This window comes from Bombina bombina, chromosome 2, assembly GCF_027579735.1.
Source record: "Bombina bombina isolate aBomBom1 chromosome 2, aBomBom1.pri, whole genome shotgun sequence".
NCBI lineage: Eukaryota > Metazoa > Chordata > Amphibia > Anura > Bombinatoridae > Bombina > Bombina bombina.
In genome coordinates, this window is record NC_069500.1 from 1,273,279,509 (window position 1) to 1,273,298,231 (window position 18,723).

Here is an 18,723-nt window from a genome sequence, read left to right on the forward strand (position 1 = left end):
TCTTTGCAGTTTCAATGCTACAGCAAAAATTTTCAGGTAAGATCTAATGGTCACATATGCTAAATTAGGAACCGGGACAGTAATTACAGTATACCTTATCATTTTTAGTGAAGAAAAGTCAGATGAAATCTTAAAACTTCTTGGAGATGTGAGGTATGTATTTACTGCTATTACTGTTCCTTTTCACTCATTGTACCTTTCTAGAGATACACAGCCTTTTCTTAGTGGCACACTATATTGATTTAATGTCTGGGGGGGGGGGGGGGGGTTAAGACCAGCCCTACCATGTCACTGTTAGGTTTCCGCTCCTACAATAAAGTACATCATCTTGCTTTCATTGTGAATGGTGAGACCTTTCCTGTCAGAATATTTATATGGAGCAGCCACCAATTAGCATCCAGCTTTCAGTAGTGCTTTGCTGCTACTGAACCTACATAGGTATGCTTTTCAACAAAAGAAACCATGAGTATGCAGCAAATTCGATAATAGAAGAAAATTGGAAATGTCATGTCTTATCTGTATCAGGAAAGGTGAGTTAAGTAGAAAATGGACTAATACAATAACAGCTGTTTATTTGAATATTATTTGCTTTTGGCATCTGGGACTCCTGTCACCTCACTATAACACTGATGTTTTGCAAGTTTATTTTCATGGCTTTGGCTTTAATACATGTTATAGATTTCCATGAAGTGTTGAATATCTAGTGCAACTATTACTTGTGTCTTGGATTACCCAAGAAAATACATCCATAAATGACAGACACCTCTATTAAGGGGAATATATATAAAATGACCACTACCCTTTTAACCACATTACTCTCTTTACTGTCCAACAAATACAGGCCAGAGTTTCAGAACATATCTGTTAGTGCATTTGTGAAACAGTCAGGGCAGATAAGTATTAACTTGTCCGTCTTCTGCTAGAGGGATTCGGAAAGCAGTAGGCGTGAGCAACATTTCAGGATTTGTCAGTTTGCGAAAGGAATGCCGAATATGGCTGCAAGCATCAACATTCGTTTCAGCTCCTGGTATATCAGTATGAAAGTGAAACACACAAAGATCTGGACATGCACATATTTCTGTGTATTACTCTTTCACATTGATATATCTGCCGCCAAAACTAAACTAATTCCGCTACCTGCAGCCATATTTGGCATTTGTTTAGTTTTTAAATGCTGAATCATTACATTTTGCCCAAGCCTAGACAATTGAAGTGCACATGGTTAAATCTCTGTAGGGAGGGGAGATAATGTAAGATTCAGTATGGTGTACACATGGAAAAATATTACATTTTGTAAGTAATGATCACATTTATTTTCCCCTCTGTCTAAAGGCTTAATGCTCTGGTCCTTGGTGGAAATTCTGGGCATATTGAAATATACGCTTATGGGATGTATAAGATTGCAACAATTACAGAGGTAAAGCTCTTTATGGGATACTTGCATGCATTTTTGTATTAATGTTTTTTTCCCATTATTTCTACAATAGTAAAATAATGGTTTACATGTAATAACATTTGACATACTAAACAGCTGTATACTGACGTTTCTTTAAGTTAATACTTTTCATTTTTTTTGTTTTGCTAGTATTAAACCTATAGAGTAACTTAAAGGGACAGTAAACACCAAATGTTTTCTTATTTAAAAAAGATAGATAATCCCTTTATTAGCCATTCCCCATTTTTGCACAGTTACATTAATATACTTTTTACCTCTGTGATTACCTTGTATCTAAGCCTCTGTAGACAGCCTCCTTATCGAAGTGCTTTTGACAGACATGCAGTGTAGCCAATCAGTGCAGACTCCTAAATAACTTCACGGGAGTGAGCACAATGTTATCTATATGACACACATGAACTAACACTGTCTAAAATGCTCTGAGCTAAGGTGCGGTTTTCAACGGTTTATAAATCAGTTTGAGCCTAGCTAGGTTTAGCTTTTCAAAAATACCACCAAGGGAACAAAGCAAATTTGATGATAAAAGTAAATTGGAAAGTTGTTTAAAATTGCATGCCCTATCTGAATCATGAAAGTTTAGGTTTTTTTACTTTACTGTCCCTTTAAAGTGCTGGTAAACTTTCCCCTTTGTATAAACAGATCAGGAAAAGTAATATTTTAGATGGAGTTGGATTCATCAGTTTTAATGAAGATACATTTTAACTTTTTTTAGCGTAGCTTTGACATTCAAATAACCCGCGCTCCAGGTGCCAACAACAAAAGTTTTTGTGAGCTAAGGTACAATTTTTTTTTATTTTTTTTTAGCTAAAGCGCCAGTTGGAGAACTGTTCAAACAGTTAGCTCACCAAAAGCCTAAGCATGCGGTATTTGAATTTTAGCATTACATTAAAAAGTAATTTAAAGCGTATCATCATTACAACTAATGAATTATACTCCATCTTAAATATTGCTAACATTCTGGATCTGTTTATATAAAGGGGAAAGTTTACCCTCACTTTAAGGACACTTTCAAGCAGGTAACCATCATGGACTGCTGGTCAATAAGGGTAATAGCGGGTGCAATTAATATAACTAAAGACAGCAAACCGTTAATAAATCAACTGTTCTTATCTTCTTCTTTTTTTTTTTTCTTTCTTTTCTTTAATGTTAGTATATTTTCTTCTGCACTCCTCTCTCCACACCCAACTTATAAACAAAAGACATAAATATTGGTCTCCATTTGGTTGATTTAGTAAAGGGAGAGGGATGATTTATAGATAGAGTAGACAATTGGGGTGCATTTCTTTTATTAAGTTATGGAAGCTGGCAATTGTCACCTATTTATAAAGTGCTTCCATGTTCTATATCTCTGAAATGACTTACAATAATGTATCACATTTATGTACACTGTAGAATATGGCAATTAATGTTTCCATAGCAATACATACAAACAGGAGATGTCCTACAACAAAGAACTTAGTCTGCTGGAAAATGGGTGCTGGACATTCAGATTATATTTTCATTTACTCATTAACTAAAAAGTGGGTGGCATTGCATGAACAGCCAATCGTTCAATATTTAATGCTGGCAGCACAATTCTACCTGCAATCAAAGATGAGCAGATTTTCTAATCGGGCACCTGTCTATCCACACATTGATAAATGGAGGCCAATACTGAAAAGTGTGTCTCCACTAATATTTTTTATATTAAGAACTCCCCTTAAGGCACACAGATGTTTTGTTTATGCTAGGTACCCCCTCCTTATTTCATGTAAAGGTTTCTCGGTCTGTTACATCAGGTGAATGTTAAGCTTTTAAAATATTTATTTTTAATTTTATTTCTTTAATTTGTCAACCAGGTTTTTGGCTCCTGTATTGGTTTATGCCTGTCTAGTGATTTAAAATCCCTCGCTGTTGTTACTGAGCTGTCTACTGAATCCACACCTGAAATTACTTATTTCCAGGTGAGACGTGTTTTTTTTTTTGTTTTTTTTAATTATGTGTACTTTTATTATTTTACAGTAATCTTCATATTTTAAAGTAAGTATTTTATTTGATTTATAAAAAAAACACTGAGTAATAAAAACACAAAATACACATAAGCATTTGTTCCCACTAAGCCATCATTCTTAAAATACGATTATAATGGAAAGGATTTAAACACATAGTTAAACTCCAGCATGTGCAGCAGCAGTTGCACATATAATTGCCCTACTATAATGACCCTGTAAAATCTTTCTACTGTCTAAAACTACAGTACTACTCCAAACACCACTGAACAATACTTAAAGGGATAGTCTAGTCAAAAATAAACTTTCATGATTCAGATAGAGAATGCAATTTTAAACAACTTTCTAATTTACTCCTATTATCAAATTTTCTTCGTTTTCTTGGTATCTTTAATTAAAAAAGCTGGAAAACAAGTCTAGTAGCAGGCCCATTTTTGGTTCAGCACCTGGGTAGTGCTTGCTGATTGGATGGCTGCATTTAGACAGCAATCGACGAGCGCTGTCCTGGTGCCGGACAAAAAATGGGCCGGCTTCTATGCTCACATTCCAGCTTTTTAAAATAAAAATACAAAGAGAACAAAGAAAAATTGATAATAGGAGTAAATTAGAAAGTTGCTTAAAATTGCATGCTCTATCTGAACCGTGAAAGTTTAATTTTGACTAGACTATGCCTTTAAGTTACTGCAGCCAACTACATGATGTTTTCATCTTTACCACAGTGTATGCTATCAATTTGATTAGAGGAAATACTAGATACATTTGAATACCATTTTTATTAGAAAACAAATATACACAAACAGGGATTCCGTTTTATTAAGCTTACATTTAGTGTGCATGAACAAGTGATATTTTTGATGTGGGTATTTTTGTATTTATATAGTTGGATACCAGTTTGTTGTCTGAATACTTGTCTGAGGTAACTCGAATGGCCAGGAAATTTACTCACATTTCAACTCTTCTTCAGGTATTTTCACTATATTTTACCTGTCTGTTTTTTTTATTGGAGGGGAGGGGTTGCTTTTTTTGGGGGGGGGGGGTTTGTTTTTTGTTTTTTTATCTGATTGCTGAAATAATAAATATATTTGGAAAAATATATATATTTTACTTTTTTCAGTATTTAAAATTGTCCCTGAGTTGTATGTGTGAAGCTTGGGAAGAAATACTGTTGCAGATGGATTCCCGGCTTACAAAGTTTGTGCAGGTTTGTGGGGTTTTTTTTTGCATCTTAAATAAACAGTAATGATATAATAATGCACAGATTTTGCTTAATATATGACTAATTGCTTTTGTGTCTGTGATATTTCAGTTAACGCGTTTACCTTTTATAGTTTAGATAGCAAGAGATGCTATCGGTATAGCTCTGTATATCATCTTGCAGCTGACATTTCTATTTTAAGAAGGAATATATACTGTGTGTGTATGTATATATATATATATATATATATATATATGTGTGTGTGTATATATATATATATATATATATATATATATATATATATATATATATATATATATATATGTGTGTGTGTGTATATATATATATATATATATATATACACACACTATTAAGGAAGAAAAATGAAGATAATACTCATAGATAGTCTAGTAAGGTATTTTGGAATATGTGTTTGCTTTAATTACATTTTTAACCTTTGAATAGTTTATGTATTATAAATATAAGTTATCACTGTGTATGTGTATATATATATATATATATATATATATATATATATATATATATATATATATATATATATTCCTAAAAATTGCATAAATTAGATGTATCTTCTTAAGAAAATTTAGCAATATCATGTGTTAAGATTCAAAGAGTAATATCAGTTCACATTATATATAAAATGACTGCTCCTTTAAGATTACACAAAGGAAGTCGACTTCCCCTTTAAGAACAGGGTATAAAATACAAGAGAAGACTACACAGGCTCATCTTGAAAAAAGCGAATTGCTGAAACTCGTAGATGATCTAATGCCTGTGCTAGCCAGAGTTAAATTCTTCACTTAATTGTGACGAAACAAAGGAGCATTATACTTCACACCTATCTTTTAATAGATGACTCATGAGCACTCTGAGTATCTAATAGATGAGAACTATCAATTGCCATAATTCAACATATCAACTGCTACAAGACCTTTTTGAATACGAGCGCTACTGAAAATACCAGTAATCTGATAACCCTATTGGAGGATACCACACACGTGACCAGGATACGTCGCGTTCAGACCAGTGTCGGCGGAGGAGACGCCAAGCACTTACGTGTATTTTGGATCTCAAGGACAGTAATTCAGAGAAAGCGGTCAAAGAGACTTAGCTTTCGTATTCCGGTAGAACATATAAGCTATTGTTGACTATTACTCTGCATACTGAAACCACGGGTTTCAAAGGAACTGTTCATTATATCTGTAAAGCCACTTGTTTTCTATAAATATTATAAATGGAACTTGAACTATTTACAAGACTATTTTCAAGAATATTATCAGAGACCACAACTGTGTCATTTTATACAAGCTCTCATAAATAAGGGGCAGTCCTATCAAACTGCCAGCATACAGTATACATTTTCTCATAAGTATCACCGGTGAAACAATCCTATTTGTTCAAGGTTTGTGCACATGTTTCCACTGCTGATTGTTGCATTGTTTTAACTATTTTCACATTGCTGTATTGCTACTCATTTAGTAACTGGATTTTAGTTTCTAAATAGATTTTTAATCTCATTTAATAAATTGTTATATAATTTTCTGATTTCTTAACTTTTTAAAAATTTTTATATTGTGTGATAAAGGGATATATCACATTAAGAGTTGCTACACTGTTTCTCTTGTAAGGTGTATCCAGTCCACGGATCATCCATTACTGGAAGTTGCAAGAGGACACCAACAGCAGAGCGGTCTATATAGCTCCTCCCCTCACTACCATATCCAGTCATTCTCTTGCAACTCTCAACAAGCATGGAGGTAGTAAGAGATAAGTGATGAAATGTAGCTGTTATTTTGCTTCAATCAAGAGTTTATTATTTTTAAATAGTACCGGAGTTGTGCTATTTTGTTCCAGGCAGGAAAAAAGAAGAATCTGCCTGGGATTTCTATGATCTTAGCAGGTTGTAACTAAGATCCATTGCTGTTCTCACACATGTCTGAAGAGAGAGATAACTTCAGCGCGGGAATGGCGTGCAGGTTATCCTGCTATGAGGTATGTGCAGTTAATATTTTTCTTGAAGATGTGAAGGCTAGACAATGCTGCTGATACCAAATTTATGTAAGGTAAGCCTGAATACAGTGATTTAATAGCGACTGGTATCATGCTTACTTTCTGAGGTAATACTCTTTTATATTTACAATATAAAACGTTTGCTGGCATGTTTAAACGTTTTTATATATACTTTGGTGATAAAACTTTATTGGGGCCTAGTTTTTTTCCACATGGCTGGCTTAAATTTGCCTAGAAACAGTTCCCTGAGGCTTTCCACTGTGTTACTATGAGTGGGAGGGGCCTAGTTTAGCGCTTTTTTGCGCATTAACTATTACAGACTGAGACATCCAGGAGTTCCCTGAATGCTACAGGACATCTCTAAAGGGCTTTTAGGCTTCCAAAATCGTTTGTTGGGGAAGGTAGGCCCACAGCAAGGCTGTGGCAGTTTGGTGTGACTGTTAAAAAACGTCTATCGTTTTTTGATCCGGTTTTTGAACTAAGGGGTTAATCATCCATTTGCAAGTGGGTGCAATGCTCTGTTAGCTTATTATACACACTGTAAAAATTTTGTTTGATTTACTGCCTTTTATCACTGTTTTTCAAATTCGGACAAAATTTGTTTCTCTTAAAGGCACAGTACCGTTTTTTTATATTTGCTTGTTAACTTGATTTAAAGTGTTTTCCAAGCTTGCTAGTCTCATTGCTAGTCTGTATAAACATGTCTGACATAGAGGAAACTCCTTGTTCATTATGTTTAAAAGCCATGGTGGAATCCCCTCTTAGAATGTGTACCAAATGTACTGATTTCACTTTAAGCAATAAAGATCATATTCTGTCTTTAAAAAATTTATCACCAGAGGAATCTGACGAGGGGGAACTTATGCCGACTAACTCTCCCCACGTGTCAGATCCTTTGACTCCCGCTCAAGGGACTCACGCTCAAATGGCGCCAAGTACATCCAGGGCGCCCATAGCGTTTACTTTACAAGATATGGCGGCAGTCATGGATAATACACTGTCAGTGGTATTAGCCAGACTACCTGTATTTAGAGGAAAGCGAGATAGCTCTGGAGTTAGACGAAATACAGAGCATACTGACGCTTTAAGAACTATGTCTGATATTGCCTCACAATATGCAGAAGCTGAAGAAGGAGAGCTTCTTTCTGTGGGTGATATTTCTGACTCAGGGAAGATGATGCAACCTGATTCTGATATTTCTACATTTAAATTTAAGCTTGAACACCTCCGCGTGTTACTCAGGGAGGTTTTAGCTGCTCTGAATGAGTGTGATACAATTGCAGTGCCAGAGAAATTGTGTAGACTGGATAAATACTATGCAGTGCCGGTGTGCACTGATGTTTTTCCAATACCTAAAAGGTTTACAGAAATTATTACTAAGGAATGGGATAGACCAGGTGTGCCTTTCTCTCCCCCTCCTGTTTTTAGAAAAATGTTTCCAATAGACGCCACCACACGGGACTTATGGCAGACAGTTCCTAAGGTGGAGGGAGCAGTTTCTACTCTAGCAAAGCGTACTACAATCCCTGTCGAGGACAGTTGTGCTTTCTTAGATCCAATGGATAAAAAGTTAGGTTACCTTAAGAAAATGTTTATTCAACAAGGTTTTATCCTACAGCCCCTTGCATGCATTGTGCCTGTCACTGCTGCTGCGGCGTTCTGGTTTGAGTCTCTGGAAGAGGCTTTACAGGTAGCGACTCCATTGGATGAAATACTTGACAAGCTTAGAGCACTTAAGCTAGCCAATTCTTTTGTTTCTGATGCCATTGTTCATTTGACTAAACTAACGGCTAAGAATTATGGTTTTGCTATCCAGGCGCGCAGAGCGCTATGGCTTAAATCATGGTCAGCTGACGTTACTTCAAAATCGAAGCTGCTTAACATTCCCTTCAAGGGGCAGACCCTATTCGGGCCTGGTTTGAAGGAGATTATTGCTGATATCACTGGAGGAAAAGGTCATGCCCTTCCTCAGGATAGGTCCAAACCAAGGGCCAAACAGTCTAATTTTCGTGCCTTTCAAAACTTCAAGGCAAGTGCGGCATCAACTTCCTCTAATGCAAAACAAGAGGGAACTTTTGCTCAGTCCAAGACGGTCTGGAGACCTAACCAGACCTGGAACAAGGGTAAGCAGGCCAAAAAAACCTGCTGCTGCCTCTAAGACAGCATGAAGGAACGGCCCCCTATCCGGTAACGGATCTAGTAGGGGGCAGACTTTCGCTCTTCGCCCAGGCGTGGGCAAGAGATGTCCAGGATCCCTGGGCGTTGGAAATTATATCCCAGGGATATCTTCTGGACTTCAAGGCTTCCCCCCCAAAAGGGAGATTTCACCTTTCACAATTATCTGCAAACCAGATAAAGAGAGAGGCATTCTTACACTGTGTACAAGACCTCCTAGTTATGGGAGTGATCCATCCAGTCCCAAAGGAGGAACAGGGACAGGGATTTTACTCAAATCTGTTTGTGGTTCCCAAAAAAGAGGGAACCTTCAGACCAATTTTGGATCTAAAGATCTTAAACAAATTCCTCAGTTCCATCATTCAAGATGGAGACTATTCGTACCATCCTACCTATGATCCAGGAGGGTCAATACATGACTCCAGTGGATTTAAAGGATGCTTATCTGCACATTCCGATACACAAAGATCATCATCGGTTTCTCAGGTTTGCCTTCCTAGACAGGCACTACCAGTTTGTAGCTCTTCCCTTTGGGTTAGCTACAGCCCCAAGAATTTTTAAGAGGGTTCTGGGGTTGCTTCTGGCGGTCCTAAGGCCACGGGGCATAGCAGTGGCCCCTTATTTAGACGACATCCTGATTCAGGCGTCAAACTTCCAAATTGCCAAGTCTCATACGGACATAGTGTTTCTGAGGTCGCATGGGTGGAAGGTGAACGAGGAAAAGAGTTCTCTATCCCCCCTCACAAGAGTTTCCTTCCTAGGGACTCTGATAGATTCTGTAGAAATGAAAATTTACCTGACGGAGTCCAGGTTATCAAAACTTCTAAATTCCTGCCGTTTTCTTTAATCCATTCCTCGCCCTTCGGTGGCTCAGTGCATGGAAGTAATCAGCTTAATGGTAGCGGCAATGGACATAGTGCCGTTTGCACGCCTACATCTCAGACCGCTGCAACTATGCATGCTCAGTCAGTGGAATGGGGATTACACAGATTTGTCCCCTTTACTGAATCTGGACCAAGAGACCAGGGATTCTCTTCTCTGGTGGCTATCTCGGGCCCATCTGTCCAAAGGTATGACCTTTCGCAGGCCAGATTGGACAATTGTAACGACAGATGCCAGCCTTCTAGGTTGGGGTGAAGTCTGGAACTCCCTGAAGGCTCAGGGATCGTGGACTCAGGAGGAGTCACTCCTTCCAATAAACATTCTGGAACTAAGATCGATATTCAATGCTCTTCAGGCTTGGCCTCATCTAGCGACAATGAGGTTCATCAGATTTCAGTCGGACAACATCACGACTGTGGCTTACATCAACCATCAAGGGGGAACAAGGAGTTCCCTAGCGATGTTAGAAGTCTCAAAGATAATTCGCTGGGCAGAGATTCACTCTTGCCACCTATCAGCTATCCATATGCCAGGTGTAGAGAACTGGGAGGCGGATTTTCTAAGTCGACAGACTTTTCATCCGGAGGAGTGGGAACTCCATCCGGAGGTGTTTGCACAATTGGTTCTTCGTTGGTGCGAACCAGAACTGGATCTCATGGCGTCTCGCCAGAACGCCAAGCTTCCTTGTTACGGATCCAGGTCCAGGGACCCCAAGGCAACGCTGATAGATGCTCTAGCAGCGCCTTGGTCCTTCAACCTGGCTTATGTGTTTCTACCGTTTCCTCTGCTCCCTCGTCTGATTGCCAAAATCTAGCAGGAGAGAGCATCGGTGATCTTGATAGCACCTGCGTGGCCACGCAGGACTTGGTATGCAGATCTGGTGGACATGTCATCCTTTCCACCATGGACTCTGCCGCTGAGACAGGACCTTCTACTTCAAGGTCCTTTCAACCATCCAAATATAATTTCTCTGAGGCTGACTGCCTGGAGATTGAACGCTTGATTTTATCAAAGCGTGGTTTCTCAGAGTCAGTCATTGATACCTTAATTCAGGCACGGAAGCCTGTCACCAGGAAAATCTATCATAAAATATGGCGTAAATATCTTTATTGGTGTGAATCTAAGGGCTACTCATGGAGTAAGGTCAGGATTCCCAGGATATTATCTTTTCTCCAAGAAGGATTGGAGAAAGGATTGTCAGCTAGTTCCTTAAAGGGACAGATTTCTGCGCTATCCTTTTGCACAAGCGTCTGGCGGATGCCCCAGACGTTCAGGCATTTTGTCAGGCTTTAGTTAGAATCAAGCCTGTGTTTAAACCTGTTGCTCCACCTTGGTTCTTAAAGTTCTTCAGGGGGTTCCGTTTGAACCTCTTCATTCCATAGATATCAAACTTTTATCTTGGAAAGTTCTTTTTTTGGTAGCTATTTCCTCGGCTCGTAGAGTTTCCGAGTTATCTGCCTTACAATGTGATTCTCCTTATCTGATCTTCCATGCAGATAAGGTAGTTCTGCATACCAAACCTGGGTTTTTACCTAAGGTGGTATCTAATAAGAATATCAATCAAGAGATTGTTGTTCCGTCTTTGTGTCCTAATCCTTCTTCAAAGAAGGAGCGTCTATTACACAATCTGGACGTGGTTCGGGCTTTAAAGTTTTACTTACAAGCTACTAAAGATTTTCGTCAAACATCTGCTTTGTTGTCTACTCTGGACAGAGGAGAGGTCAAAAGGCTTCGGCAACCTCTCTTTCTTTTTGGCTAAGAAGCATAATCTGCTTAGCCTATGAGACTGCTGGCCAGCAGCCTCCAGAAAGGATTACAGCTCATTCTACTAGAGCTGTGGCTTCCACATGGGCCTTTAAAAATGAGGCTTCTGTTGAACAGATTTGCAAGGCGGCGACTTGGTCTTCGCTTCATACTTTTTCAAAATTCTACAAATTTGATACTTTTGCTTCTTCGGAGGCTATTTTTGGGAGAAAGGTTTTACAGGCAGTAGTACCTTCCGTTTAAGTACCTGCCTTGTCCCTCCCTTCATCCGTGTACTTTAGCTTTGGTATTGGTATCCCACAAGTAATGGATGATCCGTGGACTGGATACACCTTACAAGAGAAAACATAATTTATGCTTACCTGATAAATTTATTTCTCTTGTGGTGTATCCAGTCCACGGCCCGCCCTGTCATTTTAAGGCAGGTATTTTTTAATTTTAAACTACAGTCACCACTGCACCCTATGGTTTCTCCTTTCTCTGCTTGTTTTCGGTCGAATGACTGGATATGGTAGTGAGGGGAGGAGCTATATAGACAGCTCTGCTGTGGGTGTCCTCTTGCAACTTCCTGTTGGGAATGAGAATATCCCACAAGTAATGGATGATCCGTGGACTGGATACACCACAAGAGAAATAAATTTATCAGGTAAGCATAAATTATGTTTTTAAGTGTTCTATATTTTTGCTTATATATATATATATATATATTGTGTGTATATGTAAAATCACTTTTGTATTTAAGGAAAAAAATACGACGACATCTGTACAGGACGAGTTTATGCAGCTTCTGATCTGGGGAAAAGCAAGGTAACGATTTTATTTAATTTGGGTACTTTTTGCGCAGCCTTTTATTAAGTAAAATTGACTGATTACTTTTTTTTAAAAGTATATTTTATAGTTTATTTCTTCTGTTAAGTGTGATCAGTCCACGGGTCATCATTACTTCTGGGATATTACTCCTCCCCAACAGGAAGTGCAAGAGGATTCACCCAGCAGAGCTGCCATATAGCTCCTCCCCTCTACGTCACTCCCAGTCATTCTCTTGCACCCAACGACTAGATAGGATGTGTGAGAGGACTATGGTGATTATACTTAGTTTTATACCTTCAATCAAAAGTTTGTTATTTTATAATAGCACCGGAGTGTGTTATTCCTTCTCTGGTAGAATTTGAAGAAGAATCTACCAGAGTTTTTACTATGATTTTAGCCGGAGTAGTTAAGATCATATTGCTGTTTCTCGGCCATCTGAGGAGAGGTAAACTTCAGATCAGGGGACAGCGGGCAGATTAATCTGCAAAGAGGTATGTAGCAGCTTTTATTTTCTGACAATGGAATTGATGAGAAAATCCTGCCATACCGATATGTCATGTATGTATATTTTACACTTCAGTATTCTGGGGAATGGTACTTCACTGGAATTACACTGTGTACATAAGACTTTAGCCTATTTTGCAGGGACTAGCAACAGGCTTTTTAATAACTCTTAATTTATGTTAAACGTTTTTGCTGGAATGTAAAATCGTTTTCATTTTCTGAGGTACTGGGTGAATAAAATGTTTGGGCACTATTTTTCCACTTGGCAGTTGCTTGATCTAGTTTCTGACAGTTTCTGATCTCTCTCACTGTTGTGTGTGAGGGGGAGGGGCCATTTTTTGGCGCTTTTGCTACGCATCAAAAAATTTCAGTCAGCAGCTCATTGTATTTCCTGCATGATCCGGTTCATCTCTACAGAACTCAGGGGTCTTCAAAACTTGTTTTGAGGGAGGTAATCATTCACAGCAGAGCTGTGAGATTGTAGTTGACTGTGATAAAAAACGTTTATTCTGTAGTTTTTTTCTGCTATCAGGGTTAGTTGTCTTTTGCTAATGGGAACAAACCTTTGCTAAAGTTGTGTTGTTTACAAAGATTGATGCTATAACTTTTTCAGTTTATTAATTTTCAACTGTCATAAATCTTCTGTGCTTCTTATAGGCACAGTACGTTTTCATAGTATTTTACTTGAATAGTATTCCAAGTTGCAAGTTTATTTGCTAGTGTGTTAAACATGTCTGATTCAGAGGAAGATACCTGTGCTATTTGTGCTAATGCCAAAGTGGAGCCCAATAGAAATTTATGTACTAACTGTATTGATGCTACTTTAAATAAAAGTCAATCTGTACAAATTGAACAAATTTCACCAAACAGCGAGGGGAGAGTTATGCCGACTAACTCGCCTCACGTGTCAGTACCTGCATCTCCCGCTCGGGAGGTGCGCGATATTGTGGCGCCCAGTACATCTGGGCGGCCATTACAAATAACATTACAAGATATGGCTACTGTTATGACTGAAGTTTTGGCTAAATTACCAGAATTAAGAGGCAAGCGTGATCACTCTGGGGTAAGAACAGAGTGCGCTGATAATACTAGGGCCATGTCAGATACTGCGTCACAGCTTGCAGAACATGAGGACGGAGAGCTTCTGTCTGCGGCTGACGGTTCTGATCCAAACAGATTGGATTCAGATATTTCAAATTTTAAATTTAAGCTGGAGAACCTCCGTGTATTACTAGGGGAGGTGTTAGCGGCTCTGAATGATTGTAACACAGTTGCAATACCAGAGAAAATGTGTAGGTTGGATAAATATTTTGCGGTACCAACGAGTACCGACGTTTTTCCTATACCTAAGAGACTAACTGAAATTATTACTAAGGAGTGGGATAGACCCGGTGTGCCGTTCTCACCCCCTCCGATATTTAGAAAGATGTTTCCAATAGACACCACCACACAGGACTTATGGCAAACGGTCCCTAAGGTGGAGGGAGCAGTTTCTACTTTAGCTAAGCGTACCACTATCCCGGTGGAGGATAGCTGTGCCTTTTCAGATCCAATGGATAAAAAGTTAGAGGGTTACCTTAAGAAAATGTTTGTTCAACAAGGTTTTATATTGCAACCCCTTGCATGCATTGCGCCGGTCACGGCTGCGGCGGCATTCTGGTTTGAGTCGCTGGAAGAGACCATTAGTTCAGCTACTCTGGATGACATTACGGACAAGCTTAGAGTCCTTAAGCTAGCTAATTCATTCATTTCGGAGGCCGTAGTACATTTAACTAAACTTACGGCTAAGAATTCAGGATTCGCCATTCAGGCGCGCAGAGCACTGTGGCTAAAATCCTGGTCAGCTGATGTTACTTCTAAGTCTAAATTACTTAATATACCTTTCAAAGGGCAGACCTTATTTGGGCCTGGTTTGAAAGAAATTATCGCTGACATTACAGGAGGTAAAGGCCACGCCCTGCCTCAAGACAGGGCCAAACCTAAGACCAGACAGTCTAATTTTCGTTCCTTTCGCAATTTCAAAGCAGGAACAGCATCAACTTCCTCTGCTCCAAAACAAGAAGGATCTGTTGCTCGCTACAGACAAGGCTGGAGACCTAACCAGTCTTGGAACAAGGGCAAGCAGGCCAGGAAACCTGCTGCTGCCCCTAAAACAGCATGAATTGAGGGCCCCCGATCCGGGATCGGATCTAGTGGGGGGCAGACTTTCTCTCTTCGCCCAGGCTTGGGCAAGAGATGTCCAGGATCCCTGGGCGCTAGAGATAATATCTCAGGGATACCTTCTGGACTTCAAATACTCTCCTCCAAGAGAGAGATTTCATCTGTCAAGGTTGTCAACAAACCAAACAAAAAAAGAGGCGTTTCTACGCTGCGTACAAGAGCTTTTGTTAATGGGAGTAATCCATCCAGTTCCACGGTCGGAACAGGGACAAGGGTTTTACTCAAATCTGTTTGTGGTTCCCAAAAAAGAGGGAACTTTCAGACCAATCCTGGACCTAAATATCCTATACAAATTCCTAAGAGTTCCATCGTTCAAGATGGAGACTATTCGGACAATTTTACCCATGATCCAAAAGGGTCAGTACATGACCACAGTGGATTTAAAGGATGCTTACCTTCACATACCGATTCACAAAGATCATTACCGGTACCTAAGGTTTGCCTTCCTAGACAGGCATTACCAGTTTGTAGCTCTTCCATTCGGATTGGCTACAGCTCCAAGAATCTTCACAAAGGTTCTGGGTGCTCTTCTGGCGGTACTAAGACCGCGGGGAATCTCGGTAGCTCCGTACCTAGACGACATTCTGATACAAGCTTCAAGCTTTCAAACTGCCAAGTCTCATACAGAGTTAGTACTGGCATTTCTAAGGTCACATGGATGGAAGGTGAACGAAAAGAAAAGTTCACTCGTTCCACTCACAAGAGTTCCCTTCCTGGGGACTCTAATAGATTCTGTAGAAATGAAGATTTACCTGACAGAAGACAGGTTAACAAGACTTCAAAGTGCTTGCCACACCCTTCATTCCATTCAACACCCGTCAGTGGCTCAATGCATGGAGTTAATCGGCTTAATGGTAGCGGCAATGGACATAGTACCCTTTGCACGCTTACACCTCAGACCACTGCAACTGTGCATGCTAAGTCAGTGGAATGGGGATTACTCAGACTTGTCCCCTTCTCTGAATCTGGATCAAGAGACCAGAAATTCTCTTCTATGGTGGCTTTCTCGGCCACATCTGTCCAGGGGGATGCCATTCAGCAGGCCAGACTGGACAATTGTAACAACAGACGCCAGCCTTCTAGGTTGGGGTGCCGTCTGGAATTCTCTGAAGGCTCAGGGACAATGGAATCAGGAGGAGAGTCTCCTACCAATAAACATTCTGGAATTGAGAGCAGTTCTCAATGCCCTCCTGGCCTGGCCCCAGTTGACAACTCGGGGGTTCATCAGGTTTCAGTCGGACAACATCACGACTGTAGCTTACATCAACCATCAGGGAGGGACAAGAAGCTCCCTAGCAATGATGGAAGTATCAAAGATAATTCGCTGGGCAGAGTCTCACTCTTGCCACCTGTCAGCAATCCACATCCCGGGAGTGGAGCACTGGGAGGCGGATTTCTTAAGTCGTCAGACTTTTCATCCGGGGGAGTGGGAACTTCATCCGGAGGTCTTTGCTCAAATACTTCGTCATTGGGGCAAACCAGAGATAGATCTCATGGCGTCTCGACAGAACGCCAAGCTTCCTCGTTACGGGTCCAGATCCAGGGATCCAGGAGCAGTCCTGATAGATGCCCTGACAGCTCCTTGGGACTTCAGGATGGCTTACGTGTTTCCACCCTTCCCGATGCTTCCTCGATTGATTGCCAGAATCAAACAGGAGAGAGCATCAGTTATTCTAATAGCACCTGCATGGCCACGCAGGACTTGGTATGCAGACCTGGTGGACATGTCATCCTGTCCACCTTGGTCTCTACCTCTGAAACAGGACCTTCTGATACAGGGTCCTTTCAAACATCTAAATCTAACTTCTCTGAAGCTGACTGCTTGGAAATTGAACGCTTGATTTTATCAAAACGTGGGTTTTCTGAGTCAGTTATTGATACCTTAATACAGGCTAGGAAGCCTGTTACCAGAAGGATTTACCATAAGATATGGCGTAAATACCTATATTGGTGCGAATCCAAAGGTTACTCTTGGAGTAAGGTTAGGATTCCTAGGATATTGTCTTTTCTACAAGAAGGTTTAGAAAAGGGTTTATCTGCTAGTTCATTAAAGGGACAGATCTCAGCTCTGTCCATTCTGTTGCACAAACGTCTGTCAGAAGTTCCAGACGTTCAGGCTTTTTGTCAGGCTTTGGCCAGGATTAAGCCTGTGTTTAAAACTGTTGCTCCGCCATGGAGTTTAAACCTTGTTCTTAACGTTTTACAGGGCGTTCCGTTTGAACCCCTTCATTCCATTGATATAAAGTTGTTATCTTGGAAAGTTCTATTTTTAATGGCTATTTCCTCGGCTCGAAGAGTCTCTGAGTTATCAGCCTTACATTGTGATTCTCCTTATTTGATTTTTCATTCGGATAAGGTAGTTCTGCGTACTAAACCTGGGTTCTTACCTAAGGTAGTCACTAACAGGAATATCAATCAAGAGATTGTTGTTCCTTCTTTGTGTCCAAATCCTTCTTCGAAGAAGGAACGTCTTCTGCACAATCTGGATGTAGTTCGTGCCCTAAAATTTTACTTACAGGCAACTAAGGAATTTCGACAAACGTCTTCCCTGTTTGTCGTTTACTCTGGTCAGAGGAGAGGTCAAAAGGCTTCTGCTACCTCTTTCCTTTTGGCTTCGTAGCATAATTCGTTTAGCTTATGAGACTGCTGGACAGCAGCCTCCTGAAAGAATTACAGCTCATTCTACTAGAGCTGTGGCTTCCACTTGGGCCTTTAAGAATGAGGCCTCTGTTGAACAGATTTGCAAGGCTGCAACTTGGTCTTCGCTTCATACTTTTTACAAATTTTACAAATTTGACACTTTTGCTTCCTCGGAGGCTATTTTTGGGAGAAAGGTTCTTCAGGCAGTGGTTCCTTCTGTATAAAGAGCCTGCCTATCCCTCCCGTCATCCGTGTACTTTTGCTTTGGTATTGGTATCCCAGAAGTAATGATGACCCGTGGACTGATCACACTTAACAGAAGAAAACATAATTTATGCTTACCTGATAAATTCCTTTCTTCTGTAGTGTGATCAGTCCACGGCCCGCCCTGTTTTTTAAGGCAGGTAAATATTTTTTAAATTATACTCCAGTCACCACTACACCCTTGGCTTCTCCTTTCTCGTTGGTCCTTGGTCGAATGACTGGGAGTGACGTAGAGGGGAGGAGCTATATGGCAGCTCTGCTGGGTGAATCCTCTTGCACTTCCTGTTGGGGAGGAGTAATATCCCAGAAGTAATGATGACCCGTGGACTGATCACACTACAGAAGAAAGGAATTTATCAGGTAAGCATAAATTATGTTTTTTTTCCTTTTTCAGTGTTTCACTCATTTATGTTAAATAGCTGTATAATCTGTTTATTCCTTTTACATAATTTTCTTCATAGTCATAATATCAATTACTGCAAAATTATGGTTTTGAACATGTTTCTTTTATAAAAATTTTTTTTATTAAAAATGAAGTAATAAAGATACAAATATACATATTTAAATGCAGACTACATGTACACATGAGGATGTGAACATATAAGAAAAGCTACATATGTAAACAAACAAAAAAAAGGGTATAAAGCATGATCAATCGATAGTATTATAGTAAACTGGAAACCTAGTGGATATCTTTTCCCTAGTATGTTATTCTGTTTTCTAATTATTAAAGGGATATGAAATCCAAAATTTTTATTTCATGAGTCAGAGAATGTGATTTTAAACAACTTTCT

General features: G+C 39.7%; 1 protein-coding gene across 3 annotated transcripts in view; it reads left to right on the forward strand.

The window, feature by feature from the left end:
* ANAPC4 (anaphase promoting complex subunit 4) overlaps positions 1-18,723 on the forward strand; it is a 209,898-nt gene that overhangs the window by 38,872 nt on the left and 152,303 nt on the right. For all 3 annotated transcript variants that reach the window (XM_053704079.1, XM_053704081.1, XM_053704080.1), the window contains 7 exons: positions 10-36; positions 109-153; positions 1,333-1,417; positions 3,295-3,399; positions 4,325-4,408; positions 4,559-4,645; positions 12,234-12,298. In XM_053704079.1, the coding sequence (XP_053560054.1) occupies positions 10-36; positions 109-153; positions 1,333-1,417; positions 3,295-3,399; positions 4,325-4,408; positions 4,559-4,645; positions 12,234-12,298 (498 nt within the window). The remainder of the gene's footprint in view (positions 1-9; positions 37-108; positions 154-1,332; positions 1,418-3,294; positions 3,400-4,324; positions 4,409-4,558; positions 4,646-12,233; positions 12,299-18,723) is intronic.